The sequence below is a fragment of the Coenobita brevimanus genome, chromosome 71 (genome assembly GCF_032717465.1).
Source record: "Coenobita brevimanus isolate Jiangsu-jjx chromosome 71, ASM3271746v2, whole genome shotgun sequence".
NCBI classification, from domain to species: domain Eukaryota; kingdom Metazoa; phylum Arthropoda; class Malacostraca; order Decapoda; family Coenobitidae; genus Coenobita; species Coenobita brevimanus.
In genome coordinates this window covers 49,144,973-49,165,776 of record NC_137024.1, presented here as the reverse complement: position 1 = coordinate 49,165,776, position 20,804 = coordinate 49,144,973, and the positions used below count along the sequence as shown (strand labels likewise).

The 20,804-nt window shown below is 41.6% G+C and overlaps 1 protein-coding gene across 1 annotated transcript; it reads left to right on the top strand.

Moving 5' to 3' along the window:
* The first annotated feature begins 1,758 nt into the window (after positions 1-1,758).
* On the top strand, positions 1,759-20,713 carry LOC145406592 (pyrroline-5-carboxylate reductase 3-like). Its single transcript, XM_080277667.1, has 9 exons — positions 1,759-1,904; positions 8,394-8,464; positions 10,650-10,957; positions 12,416-12,503; positions 13,266-13,358; positions 16,082-16,154; positions 18,299-18,500; positions 19,240-19,431; positions 20,632-20,713. Exons 1-9 carry the CDS (start codon positions 1,820-1,822, stop codon positions 20,711-20,713), a joined length of 1,194 nt encoding a protein of 397 aa, XP_080133793.1. The 5' UTR covers positions 1,759-1,819.
* The last annotated feature ends 91 nt before the right edge of the window (positions 20,714-20,804 follow it).

Here is a 20,804-nt window from a genome sequence, read left to right as displayed (position 1 = left end):
GTATTCAGTATGGACGGTGGATGTTAGTGCTGAAGTGGTGACATGTGGAGGTGTATAGTACCTAGGAGTACTTGGAGTTGTGTATGAAAAAAAAAAAAAAAACTGATCAAAACTTAACACCCGCACTCCCCGTGAATCTCAAGTGTAATCAGTTCCCGGTCAATATTGGAGGGAATGATCAGTGGTCAAGATCACAAAGCAAGTTCAGTTCAAACAATCACTCTGATTTGGACAGAAGCTGATGGAAGTGTTAAGGGTTAGGCAAGAACGAAGGGATTCAGTTTTGAGAACAAAGGTCAAGGTCACAGCTAAGGTCAAATTTCGACCAATGTGTGTCTGTCTGTGAACAAGATAGCTAAAACAGTATTGATCTGATTTGGATTAAACTCGGTGGACGAAGTAAGGCTCATCCACGAGGTTGGCTTTTTAGAACAGTAGGTCAAAGGTCAAGGTCACATGGCAAAGTTAGTCTTTATCCGATGTAGACTGAAGTTCGTGGGTGTTCACATAAGAAAGAAAAAAAATTCGAATTTGAGAATAATTAATTAAAGTTCAAAGTCACAGGGAAAGGTAGTGTCAAGGTCACTGGGCGGTCAGCCCACATGCTTGTGATCCGATGTGAACTAAAGTTGGTGGAAATGTTAAGGGTCAGTCAAGAATGGAGTAATTCGACTTCGAAAGTAACCTCTCGAAAGTCTAGGTCACAGCAAAGTGCCCAACAGCTGGCCTAAGGGCCAGCTGTTGGGCGCAGGTATTGGGCTATGTGTGCTGCTTCTTGCTTTATTCTGCTTTCTCCAGACAATGCAGTTAAGCTTAGATTTTTTTTTTTTTTTTTTTTTTTTTTTTACTGTAAGGGTTGGGCGATGGATCCGCCGTTCATTTATTCCTTCACAGCAAGACGTTTCCCGAAAATAATAATAGTAATAATAATAATAATAATAATAATAATAATAATAATAACAATAATAATAAAATGAATAAACTAAACTAGCAGCAAGAATAAAATATAATGCGTTCTCTGTCAGAAAGGATTAATAGGTCACGTGATTGTGTCGTGCTGGGTTTGGTTATGCTTCATGTCTGCCCAAGACAAAGATTCCCAACACAAACTAACAAAAGAATTCCTTGTTGTAACTGAGATTTTTTTTTTCACAGGACGGACGGTGAAAAGGGAACGCAGGATCTTCCCATTTCTCTAGGTCTTCCCTCCCCCTTAAAGGAAAAAAGATATATATAAACGAATTGAGTACGTTGATCGTATGTTTGTGTGTGAATCCGGTCCCGGCTGGTTCTATTATCCTCTGACCCTCATATGGCAACAATTGAGTGGGCACGGGTTGTTGCCATCGCTTCTTAAACAAACATTATTTCTATCTCGATCTTACTACGGAAATATACAACACAGCTTGAAATACTGCCTAATACACACCCAACCAGGTGATTGAAAAGTAGCAGACATTTCCTAGGGCCAGTTTTTACTGTCCCGGCAAACTGTGTTGGAAAACTCACGCGAAGAGGGAATCCTAGCTAGGAAGATTACCCAAGTTGTGAGGGTCAAGGCGGGACTCGGGACTCGGGAGATGTGTTCAGTGTGTCAGGCGCGATAGCTGAGTTAGGTGGCAAAATTCCTCTTGTCTCTAGCAACACTCCACACAAACTAGCAAAGTGACATTAAAAAGAAGACAAGGTCAAAAGAAAAACCATAACTAAGAGGAATGAAAACAGGTGATTTGGGAAGGCCTACATAAACAGGTTATCGTGCGGTTCACGCGGAGGAATATTCCACATTGTCCAGCATTCCGTGCATGACACTGGCGACATGGCAACGACTGGAGCGCTGAGGATCGGCTTTGTGGGGGCTGGCAACATGGCACAAGCATTGGCCAAGGGGTTCATTGCCTCAGGTTGGTGGTGCAGAAAAGAAGGATAATTTTTTGCAATTTTCTAATTGCATGTAATGAGTAATGAAAAGAGGAATATTTGTTGTTTTTCCTTTTTTTCATTCTAATGTTACTGGTCAAACTTTTCAGCTTCTTCATTATGATTACATATTTGTAGTATATTCTTGTTGCTGGCACGATTTTATTAAAGTTAGGATGACCCCAAGTAGTGAAGAAATAACTATTATATTATAACCCTTACATGACCTCTTGTATTTTACTCTTGCTACCACTAGATGACTTTATTCAGCTTGAAGTTAACCTCTTGAAGTGAAAAGTTGATAAACAGTATCCACTAGCTGAATCCCTGCAAGAGTACTCCGATAAGCTGAACAAAACCGTCTGAGAGTCACAGTTGTAAAATGAAACGACTTCGTGCAGTATTTTTGTTTTCATGCTACCTGACGTTTTTTTTATTTTATCCCTTCAGCTCGAGGATGTCTTTTTTTTATCTTGTCTTAGCTGACGTCAGACTATTTTATTCAGCTTACATGGCCCCACTTCTCTCATAGTGATGGGATTAATGAAGTTTATATGAAGCCAAAATCCGCCAAGTCAACCACTCCTCGAGAGCATGATAAAATCGCCAGATCACGAAACAAATGAAAAAGACGCCATGTTCTCGTTACTCAACCCCGGTCTTCCTGGCCAAGAAAACCCGCTAACCATAGGTAAGCAACTGCTTCTGTGGGGCCGTCCTTTAGGTCCAGTACCGTATCGTGTAGGGAACTGACGTTCCTTTGTGGCAGACACCAGACAGCGTCTCGTCAGGGTCGGACCAGGGTCATTCCCCACGACGAAGTACAGAGAAATATGAGGTTTGGCTTCTGGGTGGACGCCGCAGCTGTTTTGATTCACCCATTATACACATTGCCACCACGTGTAGACTCCCTGTCAGCGCTTCGTGAAGTGGTTAACCTATTACTCTTTGCCCCTTGTAATCATCCTCCCCCCCACCCCCACCTTTCAATGTCGGTGATAGTGAGGGTGAGGAGAGGAGCCATGATTCACAGACTCACGTACAATTAACTCCTTGTCATAACTTTTAGTTTTATTTTGTAATGACAAGAAAAGGCAAACGTAGAAACTCCATGACTCTTGTCCTTCCCGCAAAACAAACTAACAAAATAAATTGCGATTGCCAGTGTATATTGTAATTTCCTGAACCCGATCTCTGACCTCCATTGTAATCTCGTGATGATCAGGTGACCGATTCCGTGGGTGTTATCTGACATGGATGATATGTGAGAGCAACCCGTGACTAGTTGTTTGTTTTTGTTGACGAGAGAACTATTGTGTGTGGTAGATGGTGCAGGGGAGATGATAATGGAAATGACGATGAAGGTAATGATATGGTAGTGGCAGCGGTGATGATTATTATAATGGAAGTATAAGTGGTTCTTAATGAGAAAACGAGCTATGATGATGATAATGATGATGGGCTAAGGAACACCTCATTAGAATTTCCACACTTTCGAATGAAAGTATAGACATTTGGCCTCGACTGTATGGCATCGGAATCGCCATGCAGTGAAATTGGACTGAGAAATACACATTATATCTCTCACTGATGCTCCTATCTGCTTGTCATTATCGAATGGTTGATATGTATAAGACACACACACACACACACACACACACACACACACACACCGCTCGCCGGCTCAGTGGTAACGTTCTTGCTTAGCATCTGCTAAGACGGGGGTTCGCGCCTTGCTCGGGATGCGAAAAGTTTCATTGACGAAGCGGGTGGTTACTGTCCCCTTTGAGCAAGGAGATGGGTGTGTGCGTGTGTGAAGGTCATGGCTTTGCCCTTAGATCGGATTATATGAGCTCTCAGCTCTTTCCGGGAGGGTAAAAAGCTGATGATCACAACCATCACGTGATCCTGACCAACCCGGTGAAACACACACACACACACACACACACACACACACACAATTATATATATATATATATATATATATATATATATATATATATATATATATATATATATATATATATATATATATATATATATATATATGTGTGTGTGTGTGTGTGTGTGTGTGTGAGAGAGAGAGAGAGAGAGAGAGAGAGAGAGAGAGAGAGAGAGACAGACAGACAGACAGACAGACAGAGACAGAGGGAGGGGAAGAGAACTACCAAAACACATTAAAACAGATGAGGGCAGTATGTGGACTGGAAGATGGAGGTGGTGGTAAGGGTGAAGGTGATGGTGGAGGAGGGTAGGATGAAGATGAAGGTGAAAACGAAGGGGGAGTCAAGGTGAATGGGAGAGAATATGAGTGCGGGATGAGGGTGTGATAGGTGGAAGTGAGATGAGGACTTGGTCTTGGCGACCTTGGGGAGGTGAGATAGGCTGATGAGGGTGGAGACAGGACAGGAGAGGTGAATGGTGGGAGAGTGTAGGGTGAGAATGGGAGACTATAATGGAGGTATGGCGATGAAGAGGGAAGAGGAAGTGACAGAGAATAGGGGTGGCAATAGTGAAATGAGAGGGTAGACAAGAGATGGAGCAGGGATGAAACTGTAAGGTATAAAGTGGAACGTTCAAATTCAGTTCTGCTTGACATATAGCGCTTGTTAGGGTTGTCTGGTGTCCTCTCCCTTCACTCACTCTATGCATTGCCACCTTCAGGTGGCTGTACACTTAGTGACAAGCTAAACGGTTTCCTGTAACTCAAAAATCCATCTACTATATTAGGTGGAAATCATGTAATTTAAACAATCCCTGGTAATCAAGTGGGTTAAGACGGTCTAACAGGACGCCCCTAAGAATTTGTGGTAAGGGTTTATTTCTCACACAATGCCGTTCAGGAGCGATGGTGGCTGGTCACTCGCCTTAAATGTCGTGATTGAGCAACCTAGTCCTGGACCCTACGCTCCTGATAGAGCTAGGAAGGCCTGGCTGATAGACAGATAGATCGATAGATAGTCTAAATGAGGGAGTATTTTGTGCTCTTCAGTTTTCTGTTTGATTCGTGTATTATTATAACTACTCTGTGTCCTTTTAACTTAAGAGTAGCGCTACTGAATTATCATCGGTTCCTCAAAAACACTGACATTCTAGAAATGTCAGAAAGTTAGCAGAAAGCACATCAGAAGTTAAAATAGCATATTTCTAACTCACTGCATGAAAACCAGCTGGTCAAGTTAAAACTAATTATAAACGTTACATGTACCGGTAAGCTACATGGCAAGGATAGTAACTCCATGTTGTAAACCGCAGGCATAAAGATGTATAAAACATCACTTCAGTACATCATCACGGAACATTTTTACGTATACCAGGCACAAAAATACCCATGTTTACAAAAACTTAGAGATTAGAAAAGTATTGTCAGGAGAAACGTTCGCCGTATATTTTAACAAGAATAAAATAAAAAAGAACACGATCTACCAGTTTATTCCGCCTCAGCTGAAGCCTTGGGTGAGGGTATGGAGGAAGGAAGGGGGTAGGTGGGCATGGATGAAGGTCGTGGAAAGGGGGTGATAGAGGATGACAAGGGAGAGGTGAGGGATAGACATGGATCGCAGTGAGGGTAGAGAGCAGAGAGGGCAATAGACAGATGGAAAATAAGGTCAGGTTGCCAGTAGGAGAAGGAATAATGATAGGACATCAATGAGGAGATGGTGGGAATGGCGACTGAGAAATGGAGGATAGGTTGCTAGTAGGGAGGGGGAAGAAAGGATAAGTAGACAGTGAGGAGGTAGGAAATAGGATGGGGATGCCAGAGATGTGGATCCGAAGTGGATATCACTGGGGAAGAGGGACAAAGGGTAAAATAGTACATAAGGTAATAGTGATACGTAAGTGTGGCTCAGATTGTGATAAAACGATATAACACTGATCAATAGTTCTTTTACACTCGAAACTGTCAAAACCTACTGATATCATGTTTTCTAAAACATTAATAATGAAACCGGTTGGGAAATCTCGCGTCATTGATAATTACACCAAGATGACGTTAATTTTAAGTGAATAAGTTTAAAGGGTATGAGGAGACCTCTCAAAAAGGGTAATAGTGATTGTATTTAAACTCCTGACTAATAAAGTTTATCATCATCATCATCATCATCATCATCATCCCGACCTCTTTCCCCACCTAAGGATGTGGGGAGGGGCTAAGGATGGAATGAGGCTTCTCCAAGGCTGAGTATGGTGGTTTGATGGTAACAAGAATACAGTTTACAAGACAACAACGTATTGAAGGACGTACATATGGAATCTCAGACATTCGCAGTGATTATTGAAATGACAAAAATAAAAAGTGAAGAATAGGACAGGTACTCGTATGTATGCACCGACTGTCAGTTTGCACTACCTTAACTTCTTCACCGCAATGACACTTTTCTCTTTTTTTAATTGCTACTAAGACTGCCTTATTCAGCCAGTGAAAGACTCCTAAGTCTGGAGAGATCAAATATAGTTTTCATAAAGCTTTTACTACTTAAGGGTTTCCCCTAAAATGAGTAGAATTGTCTGATATTACCGGGAACAAATTAAACATGACATCACCATACCGAAAAGGCGAATTTCTCCAAGCATAATAGGTAGAGAGGAAGAACGCGTCGCTGTCATACCTTATGATATACACCTTTTTGACCCCGTAATAGCGTAGGGGCCAGGGATTAGGTTACTTTAGGCATTTTCAGTGAGTAACCAATTTCTCTTCCTTATGTGGCAGTAGAAAACATGCATTTATTTTAAAATGATTTTTAAGATGTCGGGATGAAAAAAGTACAAGAAATTAAAAAGAAACAAGAGCTTCAGGAGTTTTATATCCATTACTACACTCCACCAGTTACAAGCACGTCGTGAGTGCAGTGTGGAGTGTACAGTAGTATGGTAATGGGTATAAAACCCTGAATCTCCTCCCATCCCAGATGCTTTTTATTTTTTTCTTGTTTATGCACTTTCTCCATCCCTTTATCTTAAGTCATGTTGGAATAAAATATGTATTTTCTAGCGATATTGTTGAGAAAACAACATAAGCTATACTATAAAACAGCTTTTTCTCGCATGATAATTCGCTACTGCGATTACTGATACTCTATATGTAAAATGCTTGGGTGGAATGGGGCAACACGAATCCGTTTAGTTTTACATTCCGAGAAGAGGTCTGGGTTCAAGAGATTTTTTTTTAGGCTGTAACTCGCGTACTGTAGCTCAAATGCTGCTCTAAGTATGAAAAGAAACTCTCCTGTTTGTTAGGAAACGTTTTACGCGTAACACGGTCGTGTACACCTTTTCGTTTTAGAATTATGACTGATGGAGAAAGAAAGACAAGAACAAAATCGATATTTTTACGCCCCGATTTCGTGACTCCTACGAAATTAGAGGGTCTTTGGAAGTAGGAGTATATTTACACTTAAAGAGCGAAGGTCTTTTAGTTCGTATGCTTAAATCTGGGGTTCGCTTGTGACTTGATGCGCACATCCCTATAGGCTAGTTTAAGTACAGAACACCTTTTTTAACCTCCGCCATTCACTGAAAGTAATAATCGATACCGCGATTACTGATTATGAAGGAATTAAACCCCAACCGCCCTCGGAAAGGACCACGACCCGTTGGAGCGCCTCAACTCACATGGGCATGTAAGAAGTAGCAGAATAAAATAGGCGTCATCATACTGAATAATTAATGGAAGACCTCAAAGCCCTTCATTACTATAGGTCTTTCCTTAGTTAAATATAATCGCCAGACAAAAAAATCCCAAACCTGATATCAGTAAGTAGGACTAGGCTGGCGAAGACGTTTAGCCTATATGGAGGGAGAGGTAATGTGTTGTGTTGGAAATGTGGCTCTTGTGATGCCAAGATCCATCGTTACAATGCTCTCGCTCTCTCTCTCTCTCTCTCTCTCTCTCTCTCTCTCTCTCTCTCTCTCTCTCTCTCTCTCTCACACACACACACACACACACATTTTGTACTTTTCAAAAATTTCTTTTCTACACTCATACTGCTCGTACATGTTACTCTCAACTAAATAAAATCGTTGGTGGTAGCTAGAATAGAATAGTTATTATCAATGACCCGGCCACGAGAGGGTTAATTGCATCGGTATTAGCACTCAGGCTCTTATGACTCACTGTTACCTGATTAAAATCGTCTGACACTACCACAGTTGGAAGAAGTTCTAGAAGGCGAGAGCTTGAGAGTAAAATTGATATCTTAGAGCTTTATCATTATAATTCTTCGCGTATACGAGTACTTTTTTTTTTTTCTTTGACGAGTGGATTCACTAATTTGAATACATGTTTATGATTAGGGTTTTTTTTTATCTGTCTATCGAGTACTTCATGTATTTGATTTTTCCTATTATTTCTCTGTCCTGTTATGATGTTGTGGCGTGGTGGTGTGGCGTACTGGACGATGGCTTCACAATGTTGCTGTGTGGCGGTGTGGTGACGTTGTGGTGGTGTTGGGTGGTTTGATACGGTACAGGCCTAACCCAAGGACAGCACATGATAGCCTCCTGCCCTCCAGCGGACCAACACCTTCTCCAGCAGATGGAAGTTAGTGCTGCCCCACTGACACCCACCATATTATCATCCTTCATTATTTTATCCACTCCTTACTTGATCTCCATTTTCATCTTTTACCTTTTCTTCCCTTTTCTGCTCACTTCAGTTGTCTGCGCTTTTTATTATCTTTTCTTCTCCCTTTCTCCCTCCTACTTTCCTTTCTCTCTTCTCTTTATGGGAACTTTATAACCTTACTGTTAAACAGTGAAAGTTTAAACAGCAGGGGCATCCTGTGCAAAAAATCACTGGCATGTTATGTAACAATGTAACTTAACACCTGTAAAATGCTCTTTGTGAGCACATGACGAGCGAGCGAACGCCTATCATAATAATTTCGTCTTGGTGTAAATTTCAGCATTTCTGGTTAGATTGTTGAACAATAACAGAAGAGTAATTGAGCTAAAATATTTACTTTCTCACGTTTTCTCTCTTTCACGCACGCACGCACGCACGCACGCACGCACGCACACACACACACACACACACACACACACACACACACACACACACACACACACACACACACACACACACACACACACACACACACAGACGTGCGCGAGCGCGCACTCAACATATGAGAGTGAAAAACAACTCGCACCGCGCATGTGTCACTTTCATAGTGATTCAAATCAGTTTCGTAGTGGAGCATGTCAGTTGAAGCCCTCGGAACATTCCTTTGGAAAGCAGAAATTCCAAGGGGTTTCTTTGGTCTCATGAGTATATATATAGCTAAAAACAAAATCTGCTGAATGTATCTACTACCTGCTGAAAGAATCTCTTCTTTATCTCACATAGTATTGGCCTCTGAAAACCATTGCGGTCGGGCCGGGTCGTGTTGAGCCGCTCATTTCTCAGCTGAGTAAACATCGCTTTGCTACCCTTGCTCGCTGAACTCGCTGCGCTCGCTCGCCCGTAATAAACCCACGTGGATTTCGAAAGTGCCAAAAGTGCTGAATTATATACTAGAATGATATAATTATTCCATGGCACTTTCGCAGTATTTACCCTAACCTAGAATAAGCTAACCGAAGTGCATTCTACACACTCAGCCCGTACCAAACCAATCCAGGTCACCCTAACCTTAGCTAAGGTAGCCTAACATGTACTGTAATACCTTAACCCGCCCCGTCCCGACGACGTATGGGTACGTCACCACGATTTGCATTTGCCAGTCCCGGCGACGTACCAGTACGTCGTGCAATTGCAAGGTACCTAATTTGCACAATTTTCAATTTTCGCACGTGATTTTTCGTATGTATACACGGGACACCTTCCTCTATTCCTGTACAAGAAACCAAGCAGGGACAATGCCTTACACTGCATAACCTCCCCCCTCCCCCCCTCATGCCATTGTCTTGGCAAAGGACCTGTTACCAGTGACCTGGCTAATAAAGTTATTCAGGGCCAGAGTGATTCCCCAATCGATGACAATGTGGAGGACAATGTTTACATAGCATTAGAAGAAGAAACAGCCAGAAATAATGATCAGGTAGTGTGGCAAAAATAGGTCAGGTATGGTGATTAGTTAGTGAGTGAAACAATGCTTATAATGCCTTTATTACTGCTTGAAAACCAATATACTGTCATACTACATATACATTCGTACCAAGTAAATAAATAAATACCGTTTATGAGTGGATAAAATAGTTACCCTCCCATAGAACTCGTTTTCTTTGGTGCCAGCATGTCAGAAAACCCACTCAGGTAAGGAGGAACTCCTACCTGGATTGGGCACTTTAAACCTCAGGTGAGCGATTTCTCTATGAATTTTCGATGTTTCTCACCAAAAGCGAAGGTTTTAGCCAAAAAAAAAAAAATCGAAAATACCTCGGGACTGGGGGATGTCGGAGGTGCGGAAAACCTCGGGACGTGACGGGTTAATAAACATCATATCCAGTAGTCTACACAACAAACCTAACCAATCCAACTTAACAAAACCACTTCAACCAAAAAAAGCCTAATACGTCCCAGAGTAATCGAAATCAACCAAACCCAGTCCAAGCCAACCCAACACAGGCAAGCTAATTTACCCAAAGCTACAATAACCTACCTCAACCCAACATAAGATCACAACATAACCCTACCCAACCCAACTCATTTCAGTCGAGACCTTACATTGCCTAATTCAGTCCAACGCAGTCCAGCCTAACCTAACCTACCATACCTCCCGCAGTTACTTGGCCTGGAAACAACACACGACAACCGGGACGCCGCAGCTGCCAGTGACGTGTTGGTATTATGCGTCAAACCCAACGTTGTGGGGCCCGTCCTACACCAACTGGCTCCCTGCGTAGCTCCCTCCCGCCCTCTTTTGGCCTCCGTGGCCTTAGGGGTGTCGGTAGCCACCCTGGAGGCCCCCCTGCCCCCCGGGAGTCGTGTGATGCGCCTCATGCCCAACACCCCCGCTTTGGTGCAGCTGGGAGCGTCCGTGTTCACCAGGGGAAGTAACGCCACACAAGCCGATGCTCAACTGACGCAGAGGTTCGTTTTGGAGGTTATGCACAGGATAGAATCTGAGGCCTGGGAGGTGATGCTTAACTGATGCATAGATTGGTCTTCAAGGCCGTGTACTGGAAGTCTTGCAGATCGTTCATAGGTCACTCAGATTTTATGTTCACAGGTACACAGATAACACACATGCCAGGATTACAGATTATTCCAGGGTTAGAGATAATCCACAAGTCATGCTCAGATTACTCAAAGGTTGGTCTTTGAGGTTATGCATATTATAAGTTTAGGGATAAATCCTACTGAAGCTCAGAGGTCACGATCAGAGATCATGCACAGATTATATTCAGGTCACGGATCACGCATAGGTCTTTCATAGGTCAAGTTTACAAATCATGGCTAGGTTGCTCATAGGCCAGGTTTAGTGATCATGCACAAGTTAACTTCACAAGCTATACACAGGCTAACAGTTCATGCATATATTAGGCTGACCGCTTGTGAACAGGTTCAGTGGTCACACACAGATCAAAAGAACGGGCAAAAGGGGCTAAGCTTACTGGCTGCACACAGGTCAGGCTTACAAATCATGCAGAGTAATTACAGGTCATACACATCTCGCTCACCCCCAAAATATCACAGGTCAATTAGCAGACTGATTTTACTGGGTACTGTACACATCATTCATGGACCAGAGCCTCTCTTAGGTTAAGATCACTCATAAAGTAGATCCATATATTGACCTTGCTGATAAGTTACTCATATGATTGTCACACGTCACACTAGTTACATAACATCTCAAATTACCAAAGACATATGTAAAGAAAATTCTCGTTATAAGCCAGAGTTTTAGGATGTCATTGTCACTATTAGATTCACGGGGTATTACTTTAAAAACTTGCCCACCAAAGCTCTGGTGCACACCTTGAAGTTGCTTTACAAGTTTCCCCTAATTTCCATTATTGTTCGTGCGGAAAAAGTTGTGATATTTTGGATCACATTCCTGACTTAGAGTTAAACCTGCAGCAGCAGTTTACACTATTCCTCGCGTATCGTATACACGTATGCATACATGCACACATACATACACTGCTAAACGAAGGCCTCTCCCACCTTCTCGACGAACCCCGTGACTGAGCCAGTCTCTGCCATGTTTTCCCTGCAGTTTTCTCTATCTCATCACTCCACCTTCTGTCTGGCCTTTTTCTGCTACGTTTACTAACCCTTGGAGTCCAGTCACTCAGCCTCTTGCTCCATCGGTTATCCCTTATGCTTGCTTCATGGCCTACCTTTTCCATTTCTGTTCTTTTATAACTTGCATTATATATATATATATATATATATATATATATATATATATATATATATATATATATATATATATATATATATATATATATATATATATATATATATATGTAGTTTCCCATCCACTCATTTATTTCCTATTTCCCCCTTCTTATTCACTCCTCTGTCCTCTCATTGTCCCCACAGGATGTTGTCAGCTGTGGGCGAGTGTAGTGAGGTGCCAGAGAGCTACATGGACGCCGTGACGGGGCTGAGTGGGGCTGGACCTGCATACGTAAGTGAAGGAACGATGATTTACAAGTTTCATTATGTTGCGTCCCATCTCTCTCTCTCTCTCTCTCTCTCTCTCTCTCTCTCTCTGTAAGGGGAAGAGGATACACCCCTCCCCCCCGGAAGATTTCGTCACAAGTACAGTACCATACCATTAGTGTGAATTTCATCCTTTAGGTGGTTACTTCTCAGCTCTAAATATCAACAAAAGCGTGTATTGCAGTGCGGCATTTTCCACTGCGCAACCACATTCCTCGTTCTCCTCCTCCCTCGCTACTCCTCCTTGCTGTTTTATATTCACCATTGTAATCCTGTTCCAATGATGTTTATCTGTTAAATATTTGCCTTTTATACACATTCTTAAAATTTTATAGCATCACCATTCACACACTACAGTAATGTCTGTTTTCAAGTATTTTTAAATATATAGAGAAGACGGCATCAAATACTGGAACCCTGGAATACCATTTTTTTTTTTTTTTCATCTGTCGAAATCCTGAATTTGCCCATGTACCTTCCTTCTCTCTCCCTGAAAGTCTCCCTACACCTCTTTCTCAGTTTGCCCTCTCACTCCACACTGTCCCTCTCCCTTGCTTTCCCCCATTTTCCCCTCACCCTACATTGTCCTACTCCCTCCCTCCGTCCCTCTACCTCATTTTCCCCACTCACCCCAGATTGTCCCTCTCCCTCATTTTCCCCACTCACTTCTGAATATACTTCTCGCTCACCCCCACCTACACCCTCCTCACCCTCACCCTTCCCCCAGGCGTACATGGTGGTGGAGGCCCTGGCAGACGGCGGGGTGAGGATGGGGCTGCCACGACCCCTGGCTGTCTCCCTCGCTGCACAGACACTCATGGTAAGAGTCTGTAGCCTTGTTTTTATTTTGGAGGGGGGGGTCTGTTCTCGTGTGTTCGTGTACACTTAAGACACACACACACACACACACACACACACGAACGAGAGAGAGAGAGAAAGTTCCTCCTAAACGTTTACAAATTCTTGATTTAATATTCTAGTGTGAAGAGAGAGAGAGAGAGAGAGAGAGAGAGAGAGAGAGAGAGAGAGAGAGAGAGAGAGAGAGAGAGAGAGAGAGAGAATATGAGAACGACAGATAAGCAAAAGGAACTCATGTTTTGGAAGGCTTAGATTCTATGTTTGTCAGCTGTGCGAAGTTATTAAGGTACAGTATATAGTGGGGTTGGTGGAGGATTAGTGCCCCTCCCTGTAAAACAATTAACTCTAAGCCCTTAGCCACCCCGTCTGGGATTCATGGCGTCTGGCAATGAATGAATGAATGAATGAAATATAGCTTTTGCACAGTTCCCTTCCTACCCTAGATAACGACCCGCAACAGTGGACGTTACAATCAGGTTCCCAGGTGTACTCAATGTGAACAGGGACGCGGGGGAGGAAGAGACTCACAGCACTACCCGTAAACTTTAATTTGTTGCCTATCGACTGCACGAGGGCCATTACAGCAGACAGCCAATTCTTGGTTTACCCCTAGTCTTCCCCTAGAACAGTCGATGTTACAAACAGGTCCCCAACTGTGCTGCGGGGTTGAAGAGAGTCAAAGGTGACAGATAATAATACAAAGTGCTTGTGAAAAAAGCAGGGTTAGATCTTGGGGCTGTCTGCTGCGCGAGGGTCATTAAGGCAGACAGTCAGTTATTCTGTGTCTCAGTCTTCCCCTTGAACAGTTGTTATTACATCCAGGTCTCGGGTACCATTGGTATCAAGAGGGGAACAAGGCAAAAGAAAAAATACACCACAATATATAGAGCAGGAAGAGCAAGAATTTGTGTTGTATTCTGATTGGCTCTGGAGATTTCGTAACATCTCTTCCTTAACGATTTCGTCTAAATATTACACGTCTATATCCTCTTCTGTGCTACTGATGCATACCACATTGATAATAAAATGATAATATGAATGTTAATGTGTAAGACTGAAAATAAATCGCTAAGGAAAATGTGTTCCGAAGCCTTCCATGCCACTTAAAATTAGAGGCATGTCAACTGCAAGATGGTTATAAAAATACCGGTAGTAAAACAGACAGCTGGCTTTACCAGGTCATATTCTTTCCCAAAAACATGATTCGCAACAGTCAACGTTCCTCCTAGGTCTACACCGGTATTTCTGAGGTGAACGGGGACAAGTGCGAAGGAGTCGAATACAACACATGAAGTAAACATGCAGGACACACGAAGTAAATATGACAGACACATGCACTGGGTTACTGATGGGAGATGGTAATGAATGGCTGCCAAAACGATCTGTGTCTTACTCCATGGGTACTGATATGGCTGTTATCATCTGTGACCATTTATGTTACTTGTTTTGCTACGTGCTGAATCTGCTCAGTGGAGAGAGAGAGAGAGAGAGAGAGAGAGAGAGAGAGAGAGAGAGAGAGAGAGAGCGCTTGTGCATGGGTGCAAGGGTGTTAATTATCTAAGTTATATAATAGTAGATGCACAGATCTAACAGTCCTGCTAGCCCTTGCGAGGAGATACGAACGTAGCAGAGAAATTCTATCTGTTCCCTTCCTGTTATAAGCAAAGAACTAAAAAGAAAAGAAGCTCTTTCCTTTCCGCTGAAAGAGTATTTGCTAAATTTCATTTGGAAATATTATTCAAAAGGACAGGAACATTTCTAATATGAGACTTTATAGGAAAGACTGAACTTATACTGAATTATATTCGTATGCTCGCTCAATTAAAAAAAAAAAAAAATGCCACCATTCGAAACTGCTGTTACGTTTTATTTCAGTATTACTAATCTAGCTGCCAGTTAACATATATATAGAGAAATGAATGGTTTCCTTTGTATAACTTTATTTCAATCACACAGTGCATAATCTGAACCACAGAGCTGAATTTTTAAGTGTTCTGCAGCACAAAGATGGAAAATCGCAGCAAAAATCGATTGACGTGACACCAAGATCCCCGAATGTTACGCTGAAGTTATATAATATATAAATTTTGTTCTTTGGTGTGCAAAACTAAAAGCTTGTTCTCTCCCCTCTCTCCCTCCTCTCTTTCTCACTTCACACTGTTGTTGTTCTCTGCAATCCTTTCATTTCTGTTTCTGCTTGCCTGTCTTTCCTTCCACTTTTCTTCCTCTGCTTTGGTCCTCTGACTTCTCCTGTTTCTTGCCCGATTATATTAATTTCTTTCTCAAATCCTTCTGCTTAATCACTTCCCTACCCCCCTTCCTCTCCTCTACTTCCCCCCTTTATCTCCACCTTTCTCCATATTTGTCTTCCTTCCTCACCCTTTTTGTGTACTTTCTTTATGCCATAATTGCCTACCTCCATACTTATTTCCTTTCGCCATCTTTATTTCTTCTCTGCCTCTCCCCTTCTTTACCCCGCCACTTTTCTGCTTTCCATTCTCATCTATATTCCCCATTCTTTACCGCCATCTCTCTCTTCCTTTCCACCCTCCACTTTCAACCTTTTCTTCCCTCCTTCTTCTCTGCTTCTTTCTTCTCTCCATCCTCTTTTTCTTTACCACGACTCTTTCTCTACGTTTTTTCATTCTTTCTTCCCCTCTCCGTGCTTTCTCCGTCCTCCTCCAGGGCTCAGCCAAGATGGTATCAGCCACAGGGAAACATCCGGGACAGCTCAAGGACGAGGTCTGCTCCCCTGGAGGTCAGTATATCATTGTGGCTTCTTTTAATCCCGTATGTTTGTTTTTTATCACTCGTAATTACCTGAAAACTGTTTTTTATCTTTATTAATTATATCCCTGATATTTGTGTTCCATAATTACCTGATTAGTGATCTCTTTCATACTTAAGCTTTTAGTTTATCAGAATTATATGTATCATGTAATTTTGATCTCGTATTATTTTATGCATCATTCAGTTTCATAAATACATAAATGGAGGAATAAAAAAAAGAAAGAAAAAAGGAAATGTAATAAATTGTGGACTCCTTTATATATATATATATATATATATATATATATATATATATATATATATATATATATATATATATATATATATATACAGTAAATCATTTAAACTGAGTCTCACAGTTACGTCATTTAATTTGTGGTTTAATGGTAATCTCTGTTAATTAGATTATTTAATTTTGGTCATCATTTTGGTCTCACAATTACATATCATTTGCGATGTTTAATGATAATCATCCCGTTTCATCTGTTGTCTTAATTAATATTACGCCATTTATGATTTCTTTTGTAATAACCTACTGTATTTTAGAGTGTGGTTTCGTATTTCAAGCAAATTATTCTTTGTTTCTAAAAACAGTCGCCTGTAATTACAGTATTAATTTTATGATCTCCATTAACTACGTCATGATTACTTGTTTTAGGCTGTGGTCACTTACTATTACAATTTACTCAGTAGTCTAATTATATGACTGAAATATGTCATTTAATTTGTGGTCTCTTATAACTGCAGTTTTATTTTTCGTCTCTTCCATAATCACCTCGATTAATCTTTGGTCTCATACTTTTTTTTTTTCGATAACACTTTTTGTATGCATTACACACAGACATCCCATCCTGATTCGTACTTGACAAGGATGGGGAAAGGGCCAATTCTGACAGTCCCTCTCCCTCCCAGGAGAAGATCTGATTCTACAGGTGGATTATATACGTACAAATAACATAAAACTTTGATTTATTTTCGAGGCACTGTAAGGAACTCTTGACAGTGGCTGCATTTAACCCCTTCATCCTAATGACGTCATTTTTATCTTATTTTTTTCTACCTCCAGACAGCCTGATACTATGTAAGAAAGATTATTGAACTGGAGGATTTAGATTAAGCATTTACTAACCTCTTAAATGCAAAAAGCCATTCTTACATTTAAAAAAGAAAAAAAAAAAGGACTGATGGACGCGCAGCACCCGTCTAACAACAAAGGCTCATCCCATTCTTGCCAAATTCTAATGCAAAATATTTGTTCAATGCTCTCCATTTTATTTATACAACTGCTTAGCTCTGAAACTCTCTTCCGTAGACTGTCCTTCCCACTGCCTACCTCGAAGTCTTTAAAGGAAATGTGTCCAGTCATCTCGAAATTAACAGACTCAGATTCTGGCTTTCTTTTCTTCAGTTTTCTTGAGAATGGGCGAATTTTTCAGATTGCCAGCTTTTGTTTTCCATTCATAAAAAATAAAATGAATAAAACACATAAGAGCATTCATATACAGCAGTGCAACACCTGCACCCACCAACTGTTCTAAATGCAAAATGCCCGACCTTCAGCTGATTACTCTCAATATCGAGCTACATCATTCTTGCCCAACCTTTAACGGCTAACACATCCACCAACTTTTGTGCAAATTAGATCAAAGCTGTTTTTTGACTTTGTCCTGCGAGCTTTTCCTGTGACCTTGAATTGTGACTGATTGTTCTCAAAATCAAAGCCCGTCCTTTGTTTTTACCTTAACCCTTCGACAAACTTTAGTGTACACCTCAGATAAAAAAATTTTAAAATTGTCATTTCCTTGTGACCTTGACCGTTGACGGATTGTTTACACACACACACACACACACACACACACACACACACACACACACACACACACACACACACACGCACGCACGCACGCACGCACGCACGCACGCACGCACGCACGCACGCACGCACGCACGCACGCACGCACACACACACACACACACACACACACACACACACACACACACACACACACACACACACACACACACACACACACACACACACACACGAATGTAAAAACTGGTTCTCTGTGTGAAGGAGCTAATATGTGTATGACTTTGTTGCTGCATCCTCAGGGTGCACCATCAGGGGAGTACAGGCACTGGAGGAGGGTGGTGTTAGGGCTGCCTTCATCAGTGCTGTACAAGCTGCCGCCACAGCATCCATAGACACATCAGCCGCCTTAGCAGTCACAGCCCCCGCCGCCGACACCTCCGCGGCTGCCACAGTGCTGTCACGACGGCCGCCTCACAAGCAAATGGCGTCTGCTGTGGGGAAGTAAATGGTGGCATATATAGCCGTAGTTATTACCATGGCTTTCGTAACATTCATACATTGATATTATGGAAATATAACGTTAAGGATGTTGTTAGACATACATATATAGCGTGTTTTTGCTGCCAGTAAAGTAATTGTACACTTATATGCCTTGACTAATCCAGTCTCTTACTACCTGGCTTGCTTAGAACTCAAGTCCCCTCATCTGAATAATATTGTTTGATGTTATCTTTAGTAAAAATTCGACAGTGAGTGGTCAAAGTGTTAAAGATGTGTTCTTTGGTTTACATGTCTGAATGCTTAAAAATATGAAAACCTTAAGTTGCTTTCGACACTAATCGATATGCTTAAGCAAACTGTGGAGTACACGTTTGCGGGCTGCCCTGCTTGTGCCATAGCTGAGTACCATTATTACTGGGAAGCAAGGTTTTTTACAATTGTTACAAAACAGATATATGAATGGCATACTATAAAACCACTCACCGTGTACCGTCAATAAAACCACTCACTTTGTACCGTCAGGCTGACCCATCTCATCCCATGCCACGATTGTGACAAAGCATATGGACAAACTGTGGAATCCATGAATAGTGCCCCGACAGCAAAAATGCGGAATGCCACAAAAGTTTCTTAAGCATACCATCCAAGGATTCAAAGAAGTCCTTGGAGTAGACTGCTTAGGCGAAAATTAATATACATAGTTAGTGTTATGACACAATTAAGTGATTTTTTTTTGCAGATACCTGTGCTTAATGTCCTTCACCCAAGATACAGTAGCTGATTATTCCAACTACAATACCGATGATTATATCTTTAACTCCTGCCGCAGTGATTCTTTGTACGGTAGTTTACCTCCCCTGAGTCATTCTTTTGTAACGAATTTAAACTTTGCCTCATATGAGGCCTCCAGTTTGGCCCATGCAGAACTTCAGTGTGTCTTATGTCTGCAGCTCGGCAAGGGTTACAGACACTTCACTGGGCATAACATCAATAATTAACAGTGTTGTGTCGGTTTCCAGAGGATTCAGAAGAACGATTACCAGTAATCTAACTATATACATACGCAGTACAAAAAGAGCAGATATTTTAAAACCACTCTTCTCCCCTCACGCCCCCTGGTGTGGGAGGGAAAGACTACTGCCCCAGTATCCCTGCTTGCCGTAAGAGGCGACTAAAAGGGGCCTTTTTGTCTCAAGTCTTTCTCTTCTTACTGTCCTCTTCATCTCTTCTTTCCTACCTCCCTTCTGGATATTTCTGTGTTTCTTCTGACCTTTATTTGCCCTCTACTTTCAGGTTAGACATTTGGTTTCATGACATGAATAGTTTAAGGACTTCCAACTGACGTTCTATACCCTTCACCCAATCTAAAATCCCCCATTTAGTTTATTATCCTCTGCCATATTCTCCCAACTCCTTACTATACCTTCAGATCATAACATAATGCCATATGATCTTTGCAATCTGGCATTTGGATTTCATTCACTCCTCTCCCTTCACTGTCAGTTATTGTTTATTGCCTCAACCAAGTTTCTTTTAATTTATCAATGTTACTTACCCAGTAAGAGTGTCATCAAATAACTGCAAAGGAAAAGCTTATCGTGGTTTTTTTTTTCTATTAAGCCAGAAGGTTTCCTGTACACCAGGAAACCATTTAATACGCTGTGTGGTAACTATATAACCAAATTATGGCGCCTGGTGGTTTAGTGGATAATTAGGGCGCTCCAGTAGAATTGAGCATGTGTAGGTTTATATCCAAGGGGTAGTTGGGGTTATTGCTCATGTAATGCCTCTCAGGGATGAGTGAGGCTGGTCACTCTCATCTTAAATGTTAGGACCAACTTGCCTAGCCCTGGGCTTCTACGCTCGTCATGGAGCAACACAGGATAAGATGATGTATCATTATGTACGTATGTAGAGACTACCCGAGTTCCTCTTGATCCTTGTAGTGTTTTCCGCAACTAATGCTGTGTAATAAAGAGCTTGTCATTTTTCAGTCTTCTTAACCTTGTCACGAAACTTTCACAGTATTTTCAGACATCATGACAACTTATTTGGCTCTTTTTTATGTGTCCTAAAACTAGAAGCAACATATTTCATAAAGCCTTTCTGACTATATTCTATTCCTATACAGAACTAGATATAAACAGAAGACTAAACTGAACCTCCGTGCCGGTTATATTGAAACAAACAAGAAAAGTTTCAGACGTAAGTAATGGACTACTTGTAACTGACGCCTCTCCCATACACCACTGACTGTTGGTGTTTAAATATAGCCGACTCACACATCCGTTCATTAAACCATTA

Bases quoted from the DNA above. Each gene is read 5' to 3' on its own strand.
- LOC145406592 (XM_080277667.1), top strand. From the start codon at position 1,820: ATGGCAACGACTGGAGCGCTGAGGATCGGCTTTGTGGGGGCTGGCAAC. The intron at 12,504-13,265 runs GTAAGTGAAGGA...CCCTTCCCCCAG, and splicing joins GTGGGGCTGGACCTGCATAC to GCGTACATGGTGGTGGAGGC. The intron at 19,432-20,631 runs GTGTGTCTTATG...ATTCCTATACAG, and splicing joins TTGGCCCATGCAGAACTTCA to AACTAGATATAAACAGAAGA.